The sequence below is a fragment of the Anthonomus grandis genome, chromosome 19 (assembly GCF_022605725.1).
Source record: "Anthonomus grandis grandis chromosome 19, icAntGran1.3, whole genome shotgun sequence".
In the NCBI taxonomy this organism is placed as follows: domain Eukaryota; kingdom Metazoa; phylum Arthropoda; class Insecta; order Coleoptera; family Curculionidae; genus Anthonomus; species Anthonomus grandis.
Genome location: NC_065564.1, coordinates 6,908,453 through 6,924,126, shown reverse-complemented (window position 1 = coordinate 6,924,126; position 15,674 = coordinate 6,908,453). Strand labels below are relative to the sequence as shown.

The 15,674-nt window shown below is 36.3% G+C and overlaps 3 protein-coding genes and 1 long non-coding RNA gene across 7 annotated transcripts; 1 reads left to right on the top strand and 3 right to left on the bottom strand.

Moving 5' to 3' along the window:
- Positions 1–1,337: 1,337 nt before the first annotated feature.
- Positions 1,338–6,648, bottom strand: LOC126747353 (WD repeat-containing protein 37). Of its 2 annotated transcripts, none has more exons than XM_050455925.1 (9): positions 6,423–6,648; positions 6,115–6,371; positions 5,951–6,058; positions 5,709–5,897; positions 5,482–5,654; positions 2,696–2,951; positions 2,479–2,617; positions 1,861–2,076; positions 1,338–1,804 (listed from the first exon to the last, which is right to left on the bottom strand). In XM_050455925.1, exons 2-9 carry the CDS (start codon positions 6,335–6,337, stop codon positions 1,651–1,653), a joined length of 1,458 nt encoding a protein of 485 aa, XP_050311882.1. In that variant the 5' UTR covers positions 6,338–6,371; positions 6,423–6,648; the 3' UTR covers positions 1,338–1,650. The 2 variants fall into 2 exon arrangements, with proteins under 2 accessions (XP_050311882.1, XP_050311883.1); XM_050455926.1 differs by having other exon boundaries at positions 6,115–6,347.
- On the bottom strand, positions 2,958–5,340 carry LOC126747355 (uncharacterized). Of its 3 annotated transcripts, none has more exons than XR_007664167.1 (3): positions 4,453–4,498; positions 3,729–3,909; positions 2,958–3,366 (listed from the first exon to the last, which is right to left on the bottom strand). It is a non-coding gene; the product is annotated as an uncharacterized LOC126747355 (long non-coding RNA). The 3 variants fall into 3 exon arrangements; XR_007664168.1 differs by lacking the exon at positions 4,453–4,498 and adding an exon at positions 4,091–4,136; XR_007664166.1 differs by lacking the exons at positions 2,958–3,366; positions 3,729–3,909; positions 4,453–4,498 and adding exons at positions 3,389–3,547; positions 4,091–4,452; positions 4,815–5,340.
- A 702-nt stretch (positions 6,649–7,350) lies between the features above and the next one.
- Positions 7,351–14,453, top strand: LOC126747352 (probable methylcrotonoyl-CoA carboxylase beta chain, mitochondrial). Its single transcript, XM_050455924.1, has 8 exons — positions 7,351–7,623; positions 7,747–7,997; positions 8,054–8,294; positions 8,723–8,860; positions 8,969–9,419; positions 9,478–9,612; positions 14,022–14,223; positions 14,285–14,453. The coding sequence occupies exons 1-8, from the start codon at positions 7,510–7,512 to the stop codon at positions 14,400–14,402; spliced, it is 1,650 nt and encodes a 549-aa protein (XP_050311881.1). The 5' UTR covers positions 7,351–7,509; the 3' UTR covers positions 14,403–14,453.
- On the bottom strand, positions 14,391–15,060 carry LOC126747354 (coiled-coil domain-containing protein 86). The gene is made up of 2 exons (XM_050455927.1): positions 14,873–15,060; positions 14,391–14,814 (listed from the first exon to the last, which is right to left on the bottom strand). The coding sequence occupies exons 1-2, from the start codon at positions 14,977–14,979 to the stop codon at positions 14,451–14,453; spliced, it is 471 nt and encodes a 156-aa protein (XP_050311884.1). The 5' UTR covers positions 14,980–15,060; the 3' UTR covers positions 14,391–14,450.
- Positions 15,061–15,674: the final 614 nt, after the last annotated feature.

Sequence of the window (15,674 nt, the reverse complement as noted above, 5' to 3'; positions counted from 1 at the left end):
TGTCAAAAAAATAATTCAACTGTCAATATCAACCATGCCTAGGAGTGTTATTTTTCTGTGTAATTTATTTTTCAAGATGGCGTTTGAATTGCCTTTTTTCGTCGGCTATTTTGACAGTTAGAAATTGTCAAGTGTCAATGTAAAAAAAAAAATCGGTTACCTCGTGTTTTAAGGCACTGTCCATTTATTTTTCAAGATGGCGCACGACCGCCATTTTTTAAGTAAACTGTCATTTGTCACTGCAAAAAATAGTCTGTCAATATAAGCCACTCCCAGAGGTGTTTATATTTGATTTTCCAAGATGGCGCCCGTTAATCATTTTGAACGCTAGAAACTGTCATCTGTCAATGTCAAAAAAAGAATTCAATTATCAATATTAGCCACGCCTAGGAGTGTTTTTATTTTCCAATTTTTGTGGGTAATTTATTTTTCAAGATGGCACACGACCGCCATTTTATAAGTTAGAAACTGTCATTTGTCACTGCAAAAAATAGTCTGTCAATATAAGCCACGCCTAGGGGTGTTTATAATTGATTTTCCAAGATGGCGCCCGTTAATCATTTTGAACGCTAGAAACTGTCATCTGTCAATGTCAAAAAAAATAATTCAACTGTCAATATTAGCCACGCCTAAGAGTGTTTTTATTTTTCATTTTTTGTGGGTAATTTACTTTTCAAGATGGCGTCCGTCGGACATTTTGACAGTTAGAAATTGTCAAGTGTCAATGTAAAAAGAAATCGGTTACCTCTCGGTTTAGGTCGCTGTCCATTTATTTTTCAAGATGGCACACGACCGCCATTTTATAAGTTAGAAACTGTCATTTGTCACTGCAAAAAATAGTCTGTCAATATAAGCCACGCCTAGAGGTGTTTATATTTGATTTTCCAAGATGGCGCCCGTTAATCATTTTGAACGCTAGAAACTGTCATCTGTCAATGTCAAAAAAAAAATTCAACTGTCCATATTAGCCACGCCTAAGAGTGTTTTTATTTTTCAATTTTTGTGGGTAATTTATTTTTCAAGATGGCGTCCGTCGGCCATTTTGACAGTTAGAAATTGTCAAGTGTCTATGTGAAATAAAACGGTTACCTCTTGGTTTAAGGCACTGTCTATTTATTTTTCAAGATGGCGCACGTCCGCCATTTTATAACTTGGAAACCGTCCTTTGTGTAGTCCTTGAATTTTATTGGTTAATTTTTCATCTTATTCTGATGCACTCGGTTTCATAAATATAAATAAAAATCCTTTTAATTCATCATAAACTTGATTTTCACATATAAATAGTGCAGCCCCCAAGACCACCAGATCTAAATCCGGGTATTAATAAAACAGCCAAATGGGTTCAATAATCGTTATATTTAACATAAATACAATCTTTGTTACGACAATTTCAAACTAAATTAACGAGTGTATTATGACTAGAACATATTAAAAAACAAAAAGTCCAGTGGATTTCCACAACAGTTTCCAGATTTAAACCCTATTGATTTTTTTTTTAAATAATAAATAAACGTCAGTAAGCTAAATTGGTGAGCGGCTAAAACTAAAATCCTAACCTAGTCGTTCGTTGTTAAAACACTTGAAAACCCCCAACAATAGACTCTACACAATTATCTATTAAATAATATATCACGAAGCCCTGCGGGTTGCCTAGTCCTTCAGTGACGTCACCGACCACCCCAGCACCCTACGGTCGAACCCGCACGAGAACAGATTCACCCCTCCGATGACGTCGTCGGCCCACGTGACGCACGCCACCATCCTGTTGTGACCCTGGCGGCTCGATCGCGGCAACCGCGCCAACCTATTTTGACAAGTGACAAGTCTCTGACAAGTGACAGAAGTGGCGCGCACGCTTACCTGACGCCGTTAAGGTCGAACAGACGGATGTGTCGGTTGTCGTGGGGGATCGCGATGACGCCATTGGCCGACACCGAGAGCCGATTGACGGCCGAGTCGACCCGAATGGTGGCGGCGGGGGAGCGCATGTTGCGCAGGTCCCACACTTTGACGCTACGGTCGTCCGAGCTCGAGACCACTTTGTCGTCGCGGGCGAATACGGCCGAAGTCACGCTCCTAAAGTGGGAGAGGGGGGGAAGTTAGAGAACTGTCACTTGTCAATGTCAAAAGATGGTTTAAATGTCAATGTAGGTTACTGTCAAGGAAACAAAATGTTTATTCGGATGTGCAAGCAGCAACTTTGTTATTACAAGCGTAATGTGCTAAAAACCTTATCTAGAAAGTTCCAGGTAAGATTTTATCTGATTTATTGAATTGTGGTATCACTGAATGAACACTCCAGGCGGTAAAACGTCACGAAATTCCACTTTCTCAAAACGAAATTTAATATTAACAAAGGAAACAATAATACCCAACAAAATAAGACACATTTTTCACCTAAAAGAAAGGATGACCGGTGCGCAAACCTGACCTAAACCCTATCGAAAAAAAAAACCACAAAATTCAAGAAAAACTCACTCGGTATGTCCTTGGAACACCGACACCGCCGGCACCGTCTCCCGAAAATCCCACAGGCGAAACGTCGTGTCCCTGGACGAGGTCACCGCCAACTTTTGCGTGGGATGCGTGGCCGTATGCGTCAACTCCTGGTCGTGACCTTAGCAAAACAAAAAAAACAACCCCCACCAAAAATCATCCCCCACTTCCACTTTTTTTTTTTTTTTTAAATACACACCGGTCAAAGTGGTGATTTGGGTGCAGCTCTCGACGTCGTGCAAGATGGCGATCCGGTCCCAGCCCGCTGTGATCGCGGTGTCGGCGCCGGCGAGCCACTCGGCCGCCGCCACCGCCCCCACGTGACCGCCCAACTCGCCGATCGGCGTGCGCAGCGTCGCGCCGCCCCTCAGGTGGGCGCCCGCGCACATGTCGCCCCCCTCCTCGGTGCCCACCAGCTCAGTCTCCTCGAGTTCCTCCTCGGAGGAGTGGCCTTTCTGGAATGAGCTCTCTTGGTTAGGAGGGTTTTTATATACAGGGTGGGTCAAGGAAGCGGTTTTAATGTTGTCCACCCTGTATAGCGTGTAACACAGTAAAGGCAAGGGCGATTATTAGGTTTTCGAGTTTCGTAAAGCCTTTGACAGTAGCTACGCAAACTCTTAAAATTTTTTTTTTTATTTAAAAAGTCGGTTACACGTGTTTCGCTCCTAAGGGCATCATCAGGCCTTAAAAATGTTAGGGCTAAAAACACATGGTTTCAGGTCACATTAAACACACACTAAGGGTGTGTATTAAAATTTGTATAGGCCCTCTTTAGATTAGATCTCTTTGAGAAAATGACGACTTCTTTTAAATTGACAAAGTAGTTAATAACTCCGCAATGGTTGTATTTACATGGAGGCTTGTAGGGACCTTTTTGGTTAAGAAACTCATCAACTTTCATATGAAACTAAAATTAATAAAATCGGTACATTAGTTTTCAAATTATTCAGATTTTTGTAAAGCCTTTGACATAATCATAATTTTTTCAATCAATTGACAAAAAATTCAATAACTCCAAAACGGCTGTATTTCCAAAAAAACTTGTAGGGACCTTTTTGGTAAAGAAACTCATCAACTTTCATATGAAACAAAAATTAATAAAATCGGTACATTAGTTTTCAAATTATTCGGATTTTTGTAAAGCCTTTGACATAATCATAATTTTTTCAATCAATTGACAAACAGTTCAATAACTCCAAAACGACTGCATTTACAAAAAAACTTGTAGAGACCTTTTTGGTTAAGAAACTCATCAGCTTTCATATAAAACTAAAATTAATAAAATCGGTACATTAGTTTTCAAATTATTCGGATTTTTGTAAAGCCTTTGACATAATCATAATTTTTTCAATCAATTGACAAACAATTCAATAACTCCAAAACGACTGCATTTACAAAAAAACTTGTAGGGACCTTTTTGGTTAAGAAATTCATCAGCTTTCATGTGAAACAAAAACCAATAAAATCGGTGCATTAGTTTTGAAATTATTCTGATTTTTGTAAAGCCTTTGACATAATCATAATTTTTTCAATCAATAGACAAACAATTCAATAACTCCAAAACGACTGCATTTACAAAAAAACTTGTAGGGACCTTTTTGGTTAAGAAACTCATCAGCTTTCATGTGAAACAAAAACCAATAAAATCGGTACATTAGTTTTGAAATTATTCTGATTTTTGTAAAGCCTTTGACATAATCATAATTTTTTCAATTAATTGACAAATAATTCAATAACTCTAAAACGGCTGTATTTACAAAAAAACTTGTAGGGACCTTTTTGGTTAAGAAACTCATCAGCTTTCATATAAAATAAAAATTAATAAAATCGGTACATTGGTTTTCAAAATATTAAGATTTTTGTAAAGCCTTTGACATAATCATAATTTTTTCAATTAATTGACAAATAATTCAATAACTCTAAAACGGCTGTATTTACAAAAAAACTTGTAGGGACCTTTTTGGTTAAGAAACTCATCAGCTTTCATGTGAAACAAAAACCAATAAAATCGGTACATTAGTTTTGAAATTATTCGGATTTTTGTAAAGCCCTTGACATAATCATAATTTTTTCAATCAATTGACAAACAATTCAATAACTCCAAAACGACTGCATTTACAAAAAAAACTTGTAGGGACCTTTTTGGTTGAGAAACTCATCAGCTTTCATATAAACCCAAAATCAGTAAAATCAATGCATGGGTTTTCAAAATATTAAGATTTTTGTAAAGCCTTTGACCATATCAATTTTTTTCAATCAACTGACAAAAAATTCAATAACTCCAAAACCGCTGAATTTACAAAAAAACTTGTAGGGACCTTTTTGGTTAAGAAACTCATCAGCTTTCATATAAAATAAAAATTAATAAAATCGGTACATTAGTTTTCAAATTATTCGGATTTTTGTAAAGCCTTTGAGATAATCATAATTTTTTCAATCAATTGACAAAAAATTCAATAACTCCAAAACTGCTGAATTTACAAAAAAACTTGTAGAGACCTTTTTCGTTAAGAAACTCATCAGCTTTCATATAAAACTAAAATTAATAAAATCGGTACATTAGTTTTCAAATTATTCGGATTTTTGTAAAGCCTTTGACATAATCATAATTTTTTCAATCAATTGACAAACAGTTCAATAACTCCAAAACGACTGCATTTACAAAAAAACTTGTGGGGACCTTTTTGGTTGAGAAACTCATCAGCTTTCATATAAACCCAAAATCAGTAAAATCAATGCATGGGTTTTCAAAATATTAAGATTTTTGTAAAGCCTTTGACCATATCAAGTTTTTTCAATCAACTGACAAAAAATTCAATAACTCCAAAACCGCTGAATTTACAAAAAAACTTGTGGGGACCTTTTTGGTTAAGAAACTCATTAGCTTTCATATAAAACCAAAGCCAATAAAATCCTTACATTAGTTTTCAAATTACAAAGACTTCTGTGAAGCCTTTGACTGAGTATCATTTAAGGAAAAATTACCGGTAAATCCCAATTAAGAACAGCCTGCCATATGTGCGCTGACCAATCACCACTCCCGGTCAAAACCAGATCCTTTGACGGATGGAATCTGACTGAGTTGACCGATCCGCTGTGGCCCTGGTACTGCAGAAGACATTTGGAAGAGTCTACACTCCAAATGCAAGCGGTGTGATCTGTTTTAGTGATTAATCAGTGGGTTAAAAAACCTGTTTTTAAGTGTATGGTACCTGCGGATGCTGTACCGATAACTGGTACTCCTGGCCTAGCGACCGAGACTTCCCACACTCCATCTTTGTGGCCCACAAACTCTTTTAGTACTGCCGAGTTGTACAGTGGGGCCTTAAAGCTTGAGACGATTTTGCTGGTTTGAGCTTTCAACTTGTGGGCCGTTTTGGACTTTTGGGACGAGGAACTTACTGAGAAAAGACAAATTTCATGCCCTACAAGGTCCCTTGGAAATGAAACTTACATTTCTTAGTGAGCGCTTTGGAAAAATTACTCTCAAAGTCCACACAGTCTGGTTTATCGAATGTGTCCTTCTCTAGCTTCTCATTCAACATCTCAATCTTATCTTGCACTAAAACGTTACAAACATTGAAGCAAATGGGTGGATAGAGCCCTCCGATCACTCACGGTGCTGGTTTTCCTGATAAAGCAAGTCAAACTCCTTCTCGATCTGGGAAAACAGGCTGTGCAAACGCGTTTTATACGCCAAAGACATCGGGTCGTTTTCAATGTCACTCCTAAACCCTGTGGAGAAGTCGCTGTCCATTATGGTGGCACTTTGGGGCCGATTCAATGAGCTCCTCTTCGGTTTTTGGATTTTACTGTACGGCGTATGTTGCCCCGATGACATGACGATGCTTCTATAATTGTTAATCGCGATTATGCTAAAATATGCCCATTAAATTTCGTTAAAACTGGTTTTTTACTGGATTCACCTTGTTATTTTCAAATGGCTAACAAGGATTACAACAATAGCGTTTAATTCAAATGTTGATCCATTTGACCGATATTTAATTGCGTACGAATCGATACGATGAGCTTTGGAGATTGGAGGTCAAGGTTCTCGGTAATTTGTTTGTTAATTTGAGCAATTATTGCTTATGAAAAGGGATGGGATTGATGCATAAACGTATTGTTTTGATTCTTTGTTGAATGTTTATTTTGTTATTGACAGTGACAGATGACGTCACGTCGATTGTCAGCTGACTGACAGAACGGCGTTAGGAACCGCTAAATGTAATGGTGCACGCAGTGTTGCCAGGTCTAATAATTCTACTGATTTTAGGATTTTTTTATATACAATGGAAGGAAAACAAAGCAAGGCTAGTAAAAGGTAAGAAAGCAAGTGTCATTATTATTTTATATAAACGAATTTATATTAGTATAGATTTGTTTTCTTTTCAATAAATTGATCGTATGAAAGTTTTTTAAATATATATTTACTGTAAAAGTGATATAATACCCAACAAAATAGGTAACTCATTATAAATTGGTCTCAACAATATAAATTTTACTTAATTTTCTTACAAATTAAAATTTCCTAATAGTAAGCAATTTCCCGCATTTTATGAGACTTCTCTCACATCGGCAACGCTGTAAATATTTAATTTAATGACATATATATTGGGAATGGCTCCAGCCAAACGGACAATATTTTATTTGATAAATTGCCGAATTCGCCGCTAATATTTTAAAAATTCTAATTTTTCATCACTTTCCTGCAGTGATTGGCGTCTTTTAACGCTATTTTACGCAGACATTTGGTTAGTAACGAATGTTTCCTTGGAGTGGCTACAGTCAAGAATCTGATAAACTTCCGTGACTGTCACCATCAGCTGTTCTAACCTAACCTAATTTTTTTTATATTTATCTTTGATCATTAACTTGTAACTCCTGATAATGTAATGAATTTATTGAGGATCCTTATCAGTAATTTCGTAAAAGCAATAACATGAATAAAAGATAAGAATAAATTTGAATAAAGATGTACAGTAGTTGTGTTTGTGCCATACGATTTTCAACATGCATTTGAAGAAAGATCTGATTATTCATCATGCCAAGGTATTCCAGCAGCTAAGAAGTTATTCAATCAGTGTTTTAAAGAGCAAAATTGACCCACATTCAGCCAAATATGCGGTAAGCACGTAACATACTTAATAAAACTCTGGTATAGAAATGCCTCCCTAAGGCCCACTCAAATCTACTTATATTATGCTTAAATTGCGTCATATGTATTATGTGTGGTATCCACCCCTTTAGGAGAATTATGCAAGTATGTCTGCACTGGTCCAAACCTTGCATGACAAAACTAGCAAGGTCCTACAGGGCGGAGGTGACAAGGCCGTCACCAAACACACTAGCAAAGGCAAATTACTAGCCAGAGACCGCATAAACTTGCTCCTCGACAAGAACAGTGCATTTTTAGAACTATCTACTTTAGCGGCCAATGAAATGTATGATGATGTGATTAATTCCGCTGGCATTGTTACGGGAATAGGCAGGATTCATGGGTATTTAGGCCAAGATAGGCTCGATTAAGGCAGCTATGACACTTGATGCTTTTTAGTAATGAATGTGTTGTGGTGGCGAACGATGCCACTGTAAAGGGAGGCACATATTATCCGATGACAGTAAAGAAACACGTTAGGGCTCAGGAAATTGCCCAGGAGAATAATCTGCCTTGTATTTATCTGGTGGACAGTGGCGGGGCTAATTTGCCACACCAGTCGGAGGTTTTTCCAGACAGGGACCATTTCGGCAGGATATTTTTTAATCAGGCTAATATGTCGGCCCGCCAGATACCGCAAGTAAGTTTTCGTTTTTTTTGACTTAAACTTTATTGAAAATGTTCGATAACTTTTTTAATTTTGAAATTGGGAAAGTGAATTAAAAACTATTTTGGAAATTGATGTGCCGAGTGCATTTTCTATTAGAGTAAAAATTCTTGAGATATTAATGCTTCTTGAGAAAAGTGATTTTTAGCATTTTTTGGCTTCAGATCATTTTCAAAATCATTGATTACTCAATTGCTATTCAAGATAGAGCCATGAATTAAAGACTCTTACGTAAACCAATGCACTGAGCATGTTTTCTGTTAGAACAAAAAAATTTGAGAAACCAATACTTTTTGAAAAAAAAACACAATTTGCGATTCATTAGTTCCAATTAAAAAAAACAGCCCTTAAGGCAAGTTGTATGACCCAAAAACCCACAATTGCTCAAAAACCCTTTACAGATTGCAGTAGTTATGGGTCTATGTACGGCGGGGGGCGCCTACGTGCCCTCAATGGCCGACGAGTCCGTCATAGTAAAAAACCAAGGAACCATTTACCTCGCAGGGCCCCCCTTGGTAAAAGCCGCCACCGGAGAACAAGTAAATGCATTCAACTTTTGTAATTGAGCAATTTACGAGCCAACGATTTTTTTGTTGGGTCTTAAATTGCTCAAGTACCTCTTAAGTAATTTTAATTGAAACGAGCAGGTTTCGGCTGAAGAGTTGGGGGGCGCAGACCTGCACTGCGCCCAATCGGGCGTCACCGACCATTACGCCCTTGACGACGGCCACGCCCTAAAAATCGCCCGGGAAATCGTGAAAAACCTTAACAGGAAGGGGGCGAGTAGGTTCGGAAACGCTTTCGAGGACCCTTTGTATAATCCCGAGGAAATCTATGGGATAATCAACAAGGACATCATGAAACCCTTTGACATAAGAGAGGTTATCGGGAGGGTGTTTGATGGGTCAAAACTAGACGAATTCAAGAAGAAATATGGGGAAACCCTTGTGTGTGGCTTCACCAAATTATACGGGGAAACGGTGGGGGTCTTAGGGAACAATGGGGTGCTATTCAGCGAAAGTGCCCTCAAGGGGGCGCATTTTATCCAGTTGTGTTGCCAGAGGGACGTCCCCTTGGTGTTTTTGCAAAATATCACAGGTAGGACTGGATAGACCCTTGTTTTTTTGAAAAATTAAGTTTTTTGGGGGGGTTTTAGGGTTTATGGTGGGGAGACAAGCAGAAACAGGTGGGATTGCAAAGAACGGGGCGAAGTTGGTCACCGCAGTGGCCTGCGCCCAAGTGCCCAAGATCACCGTCATCATTGGGGGCTCTTATGGGGCGGGGAACTACGGTAAGATGTTTCAATATTTCACTTTTTCTGTCTGTTTTACGATATTATAGAGAGAATTCCGCAGATTAGTCTATTCCTTCTATTTTTCCTGTTTTCTCGGAAATTGTGAGGAAAATTAGGGTTTTTTCAGTTGCATTAGGATTTATGGATGGGTGCCTTAAAAAAAGTCAGAATACCTTTTCGCTCTAAGTTGTATGTTAAGGGAGTTACGGGTGTTTTTTGAAAAATAGCGCCATTTTAGGCCAACTCAAAAAAATGGTGTTCTAAGGGAGGAATATCGTCTAGAATGCTGTGATAAAAATGTAGATTAAAAAAAAACTTGCCCAAAATTTCCGGGGATAACCCCCTAGGGAAATTGTCTAAAAAATGGTTTTTATTTGTTTTTTAGAAACCTTTGAGGCTGAGAGAAAAACTGTTTTAACAAAAGTTATTGGGCCTAAGGAGCGCTACCTTTTGCAAAATATTTCACATTTTTATTAATGACCATTTTCGAGAAAATTCACAAAAACCAATTTTCATATTTTCCCAATTTTCTCAGGAACTATGGGGAAAATTGGTGTTTTTACTTTTGCATGGAATTCTATGCAAGGCTGCCTAAAAAAATGCTAGAACACATTTTTGCCCTAAATTGCATATTAAGGAAGTTAAGGGTGTTTTTTGATAAACAGTGCCATTTTGGGGGGTCAAAAATTTCAAAAAAAAAAATTTTTTCTTAAAATCAAAAAACAAAATTACCACAAGGTAGAGGGTTAAATTGGCATCAAAACAGCCTCATAACACTTTTTTCTAACTTTAATAATAATGGCACAAAAAAAATTGAAAATTTATTTTTTCAAAAAAAACACTGATAAATTGACTCTTAATTTAAAACATTTTCATTATCCAAAAATTTAAATAAAAAAAAAAAACTGTAGCTATTATAGGAAAAACCAGATTGAGGTAACCAACATTTAAAATAAATGTACAATATATAAATGTCTGTATCTCAGCTAGTTTTTGACCCACATCAATGTCTCGCATATCAAATTCATCCTCAGAAATCCCTCTAGCATCATACAAAGAATTATTAAAATATCTTAAGTGGTTTTTGAATTATGACCCAAAATATCATCCAATAATTGAATAAATTTTTATTTTTGAAGTGTAAGCTAAAATGTCTGTATCTGAGGCATTCTTCAACCTAAATAGACGTTTCGCATGTCAAATCCATCTTCAGGCATCACTTATATTGGTGTAAAGGATTTATGAAAATACGTTAGATAGTTTTTGATTTATACTAAAAAATGTTTTATAATTGCACATATTGGTGTTACCCTAGACAGGTTGCCACACATAATGGTGTCTAACTCAACAACTATTTGAATTAAAAAAAATATTAATATATGAGAATGTTCCTCAAGAAAAACCTCAAATTTGAGTAAAAACCCCAAATGAGTGCCTCTAATAGTTTTTGAAATATCTTATAAAATTAATTTTTATCATTACTCCTGGACATTTTCTTATATAACTTTTAACCTATTTGAGATATTGGTGTAATTCCTTCACAGTAGTGCAAAATGGAGTCTATAGATGAATCCTATGTAAGAAATATTATTGTAGGTGAAACATTCGCTAAACTAGAGCAATTTTGGTCCCGAGGGATTTTTTTCACCAAACTTTCCACTTTTTCAAAAATTACTTGAAAAATATTTGACCTACTTAAACGAGGTTTTCACTGAAAGAAAGTGCGTTTTCTGAGGAATAATTTGATATGTGAACCATTTTTGTGAGTCTAACACTTTTTGAGCTAGACCCAGTTTTACCTGTCAAGTCCCAATTCTCACCAGTTTGATGTTTTTTCATACACATTTTTTTGTTACTCCTAGACATACTCTCATATAACTTCCAAGATATTTAGGATATTGATGTAATTCCTTCACAGTATTGCAGAATGGAGTCTCTAGATCAATTCTAGGTAAGAAATGTGATTCTAAGTTAAAAATTGGCTGAACCAGAGCAATTTTAGTTGCAGGGTAATTTTTTCACCAAACTTTCCACTTTTTCAAGGATTATTTGAAATCTGTTTGACCTACTTAAATGAGGTTTTTACTCAAAGCAAACGCGTTTTTTGCTGAATAATTTCATGTACGAACCCATTTTGTGGGTCTAACATGTTCGGAGCTAAAGTTACTTTTACCCACAAAGTCCTAATTCTCACCAGTTTGATGTTTTTTTGTTACCTCTGGACATTTTCCCATATAACTTTCAAGATAATTAAGATATTGGTGTAATTCCTTCACAGTAGTGCAGAATGGAGTCTATAGATGAATCTTATGTAAGAAATATGATTGTAGGTGAAACATTCGCTAAACTAGAGCAATTTTGGTCCCGAGGGATTTTTTTCATCAAACTTTCCACTTTTTCAAAAATTACTTGAAAAATATTTGACCTACTTAAACGAGGTTTTCACTGAAAGAAAGTGCGTTTTCTGAGGAATAATTTGATATGTGAACCATTTTTGTGAGTCTAACACTTTTTGAGCTAGACCCAGTTTTACCTGTCAAGTCCCAATTCTCACCAGTTTGATGTTTTTTCATACACATTTTTTTGTTACTCCTAGACATACTCTCATATAACTTCCAAGATATTTAGGATATTGATGTAATTCCTTCACAGTATTGCAGAATGGAGTCTCTAGATCAATTCTAGGTAAGAAATGTGATTCTAAGTTAAAAATTGGCTGAACCAGAGCAATTTTAGTTGCAGGGTAATTTTTTCACCAAACTTTCCACTTTTTCAAGGATTATTTGAAATCTGTTTGACCTACTTAAATGAGGTTTTTACTCAAAGCAAACGCGTTTTTTGCTGAATAATTTCATGTACGAACCCATTTTGTGGGTCTAACATGTTCGGAGCTAAAGTTACTTTTACCCACAAAGTCCTAATTCTCACCAGTTTGATGTTTTTTTGTTACCTCTGGACATTTTCCCATATAACTTTCAAGATAATTAAGATATTGGTGTAATTCCTTCACAGTAGTGCAGAATGGAGTCTATAGATGAATCTTATGTAAGAAATATGATTGTAGGTGAAACATTCGCTAAACTAGAGCAATTTTGGTCCCGAGGGATTTTTTTCATCAAACTTTCCACTTTTTCAAAAATTACTTGAAAACTATTTGGCCTACTTAAATGAGGTTTTCACTGAAAGGAAATGCGTTTTCTGAAGAATAATTTGATATGTGAACCATTTTTGTGAGTCTAACACTTTTTGAGCTAGACCCAGTTTTACCTGTCAAGTCCCAATTCTCACCAGTTTGATGTTTTTTCGTACACTTTTTTTGTTACTCCTAGACATACTCTCGTATAACTTCTAAGATATTTGAGATATTAGTGTAATTCCTTCACAATATTTCAGAATGGAGTCTATAGATGAATTTTATGTAAGAAATATGATTGTAGGTGAAAAATTAGCTAAACTAGAGCAATTTTGGTTCCAAGGAATTTTTTTCATCAAACTTTCCACTTTTTCAAGGATCACTTGAAAACTATTTGAGCTACTTAAATGAGGTTTTCACTGAAAGAAAATGCATTTTTTGAGGAATAATTTGATATGTGAACCATTTTTGTGAGTCTTAACACTTTTTGAGCTAGACCCAGTTTTACATGTTAAGTCTCAATGCTCACCAGTTTGATGTTTTTTTTTTGCTACTCCTGGACATGTTCCCATATAACATTCAAGATATTTAAGATATTGGTGTAATTCCTTCACAGTGGTGCAGAATGGAGTATATAGATGAATCCTATGTAAGAAATATGATTGTAGGTGAAACATTCGCTAAACTAGAGCAATTTTGGTTCCCAGGAATTTTGTCACCAAACTTTCCACTTTTTCAAAAATTACTTGAAAAATATTTGACTTACTTAAATGAGGTTTTCACTAAAAGAAAATGTGTTTTCTGAGGAATAATTTGATATGTGAACCATTTTTGTGAGTCTAACACTTCTTAAGCTAGACCCAGTTTTACATGTTAAGTCCCAATGCTCACCAGTTTGATGTTTTTTTGTTACTCCTAGACATTTTCTCATATAACTTTTAAGATATTTAAGATATTGGTATAATTCCTTCACAGTAGTGCAGAATGGAGTCTATAGATGAATCCTATGTAAGAAACATGATTGTAGGTGAAAAATTCGCTAAACTACAGCAATTTTGGTCCCGAGGGATTTTTTTCACCAAACTTTCCACTTTTTCAAGGATCACTCGAAAACTATTTGAGCTACTTCAATAAGGTTTTCACTAAAAGAAAATGCGTTTTCTGATAAATAATTTCATATACGAACTATTTTTGTGGGTTCAACACTTTCCGAACTAGAGCCACTTCTACCCTCTAATGCTCCTGATATATCAACCGAAACTCTCTCCTTCAGGTATGTGCGGTAGGGCCTACTCTCCCCGTTTCCTCTACATGTGGCCCAACGCTCGTATTTCCGTGATGGGGGGTCCCCAGGCGGCCGGGGTCCTCTCCCAGGTGGCCAACAAACAGTGGAAAGAGGGCGAGCAGGAGAGTTTCGAACAGAAAATCGTCGATAAATTCGACAGGGAGGGATCCCCATATTTTAGTACCGCACGGTAATATAGAGTTATTATCATGGAGTTTAACTATACATAATAATTGGTCAATTGATTTTAGGTTATGGGATGACGGAGTGATAGACCCGAAGGACACGAGGAAGGTGCTGGGGCTAAGTTTGGCGGCCGCGTTGAATAAAAAGACCCCGAAAACTGAGTTCGGCATATTTAGGATGTAAATATGGTCTTTTCTTTATTATAAATAAATAAATGTATTGGATGTAAATTTATTTGGAAACGATTGTGGTGTCTCTCTTTTCGATGTACCTCAGCTGTTTTCGCTTCATCTTTTTCAGTTTCTGCGTGTTGGTGATCACTTGCACGATTTCTGACTTTTTCCTGTTCTCCTCTTGGCGCCTCAGGTTCTCTCTGCGTCTCTCTTTTCGTTGCTCCTCCTCTTGTTTCTTCTGTGCCAAACGTTCGCGAGTGGTTTCTTTGATTTTTTGCAGTTTTTCCCTTAGGGCCTGTTTCTTTTCCAGGGAGGATTTTAGGCCCCTCGTTTTTATGGTCGAGGAAAACTTTTTCTTTTCACTTTTCCAGAAACGGCCTGATTTCGGTTTTCCTTTTACAATAGTCGGTTCTATGGACTTTCTGTAAATAAAACAAAAATACTGCAATCTAATTCCTGTGTTCTTTTTACTAAACTTACGATTTCTTATCAGTTTTTTTCGCTTTTTCTTCCGATTTACTCTCACTGGAGTTCTTTAGGATATCCTCCATACGCACCACCTTTTGATTCCCAGTTTCTTTAGTCATTTTTATTTAAAAATTAAGAAAAACTAGGGAAAACGGTTTATCAAAACAAACCCACGTGCTTTTGACGTTAATCATCTGTGGCCTGTCAAACGTCAAAACCTTGTGACGTTAGTGACAGAGAGTGCTTAAGCCGGATTCACACAAATGCGAAGTACGCTAAGTTTGACAGGTGGCCTACATAGCCAGCGGTACTCAAACAATTTTTTATACTTTTGAAATTAATTAGGGAGTTTTCTATGTCCGAAATAGCGTGTAATTTCAAGATTATTTAATACTTTAACTTAATATTTAAATTTTTTATTATTATAAGTTAAAAAGAAATGGTCAGTCGTACCTCAACAATTACGAATAATTTTTTAAATTAAAGTAAAAAATGCATTTATTGGCGCCATAATAAATTTAACATAAACCATTTAATCAGATCTTCTAATTTAATTAGTTGCATTGCGTATTTCACCTTCACAATACGCATTAATAAGAGCAGAGCCCTAAACATTTTGACAGTCGCCGACATTTACATTGCTGACGTTCCTATACGATCAGTGATACTCAAGCAATAACAAATTATTTTTTAATTACCGCAAAAACTCTTACATAACGCGGCGCTATTAAAAAAACAATATTCATTTTTGATAACGTTTTTTAATTTAATTAGTTGCGTATTTTACATTCGCAATACGCACCACTAAGAGCGC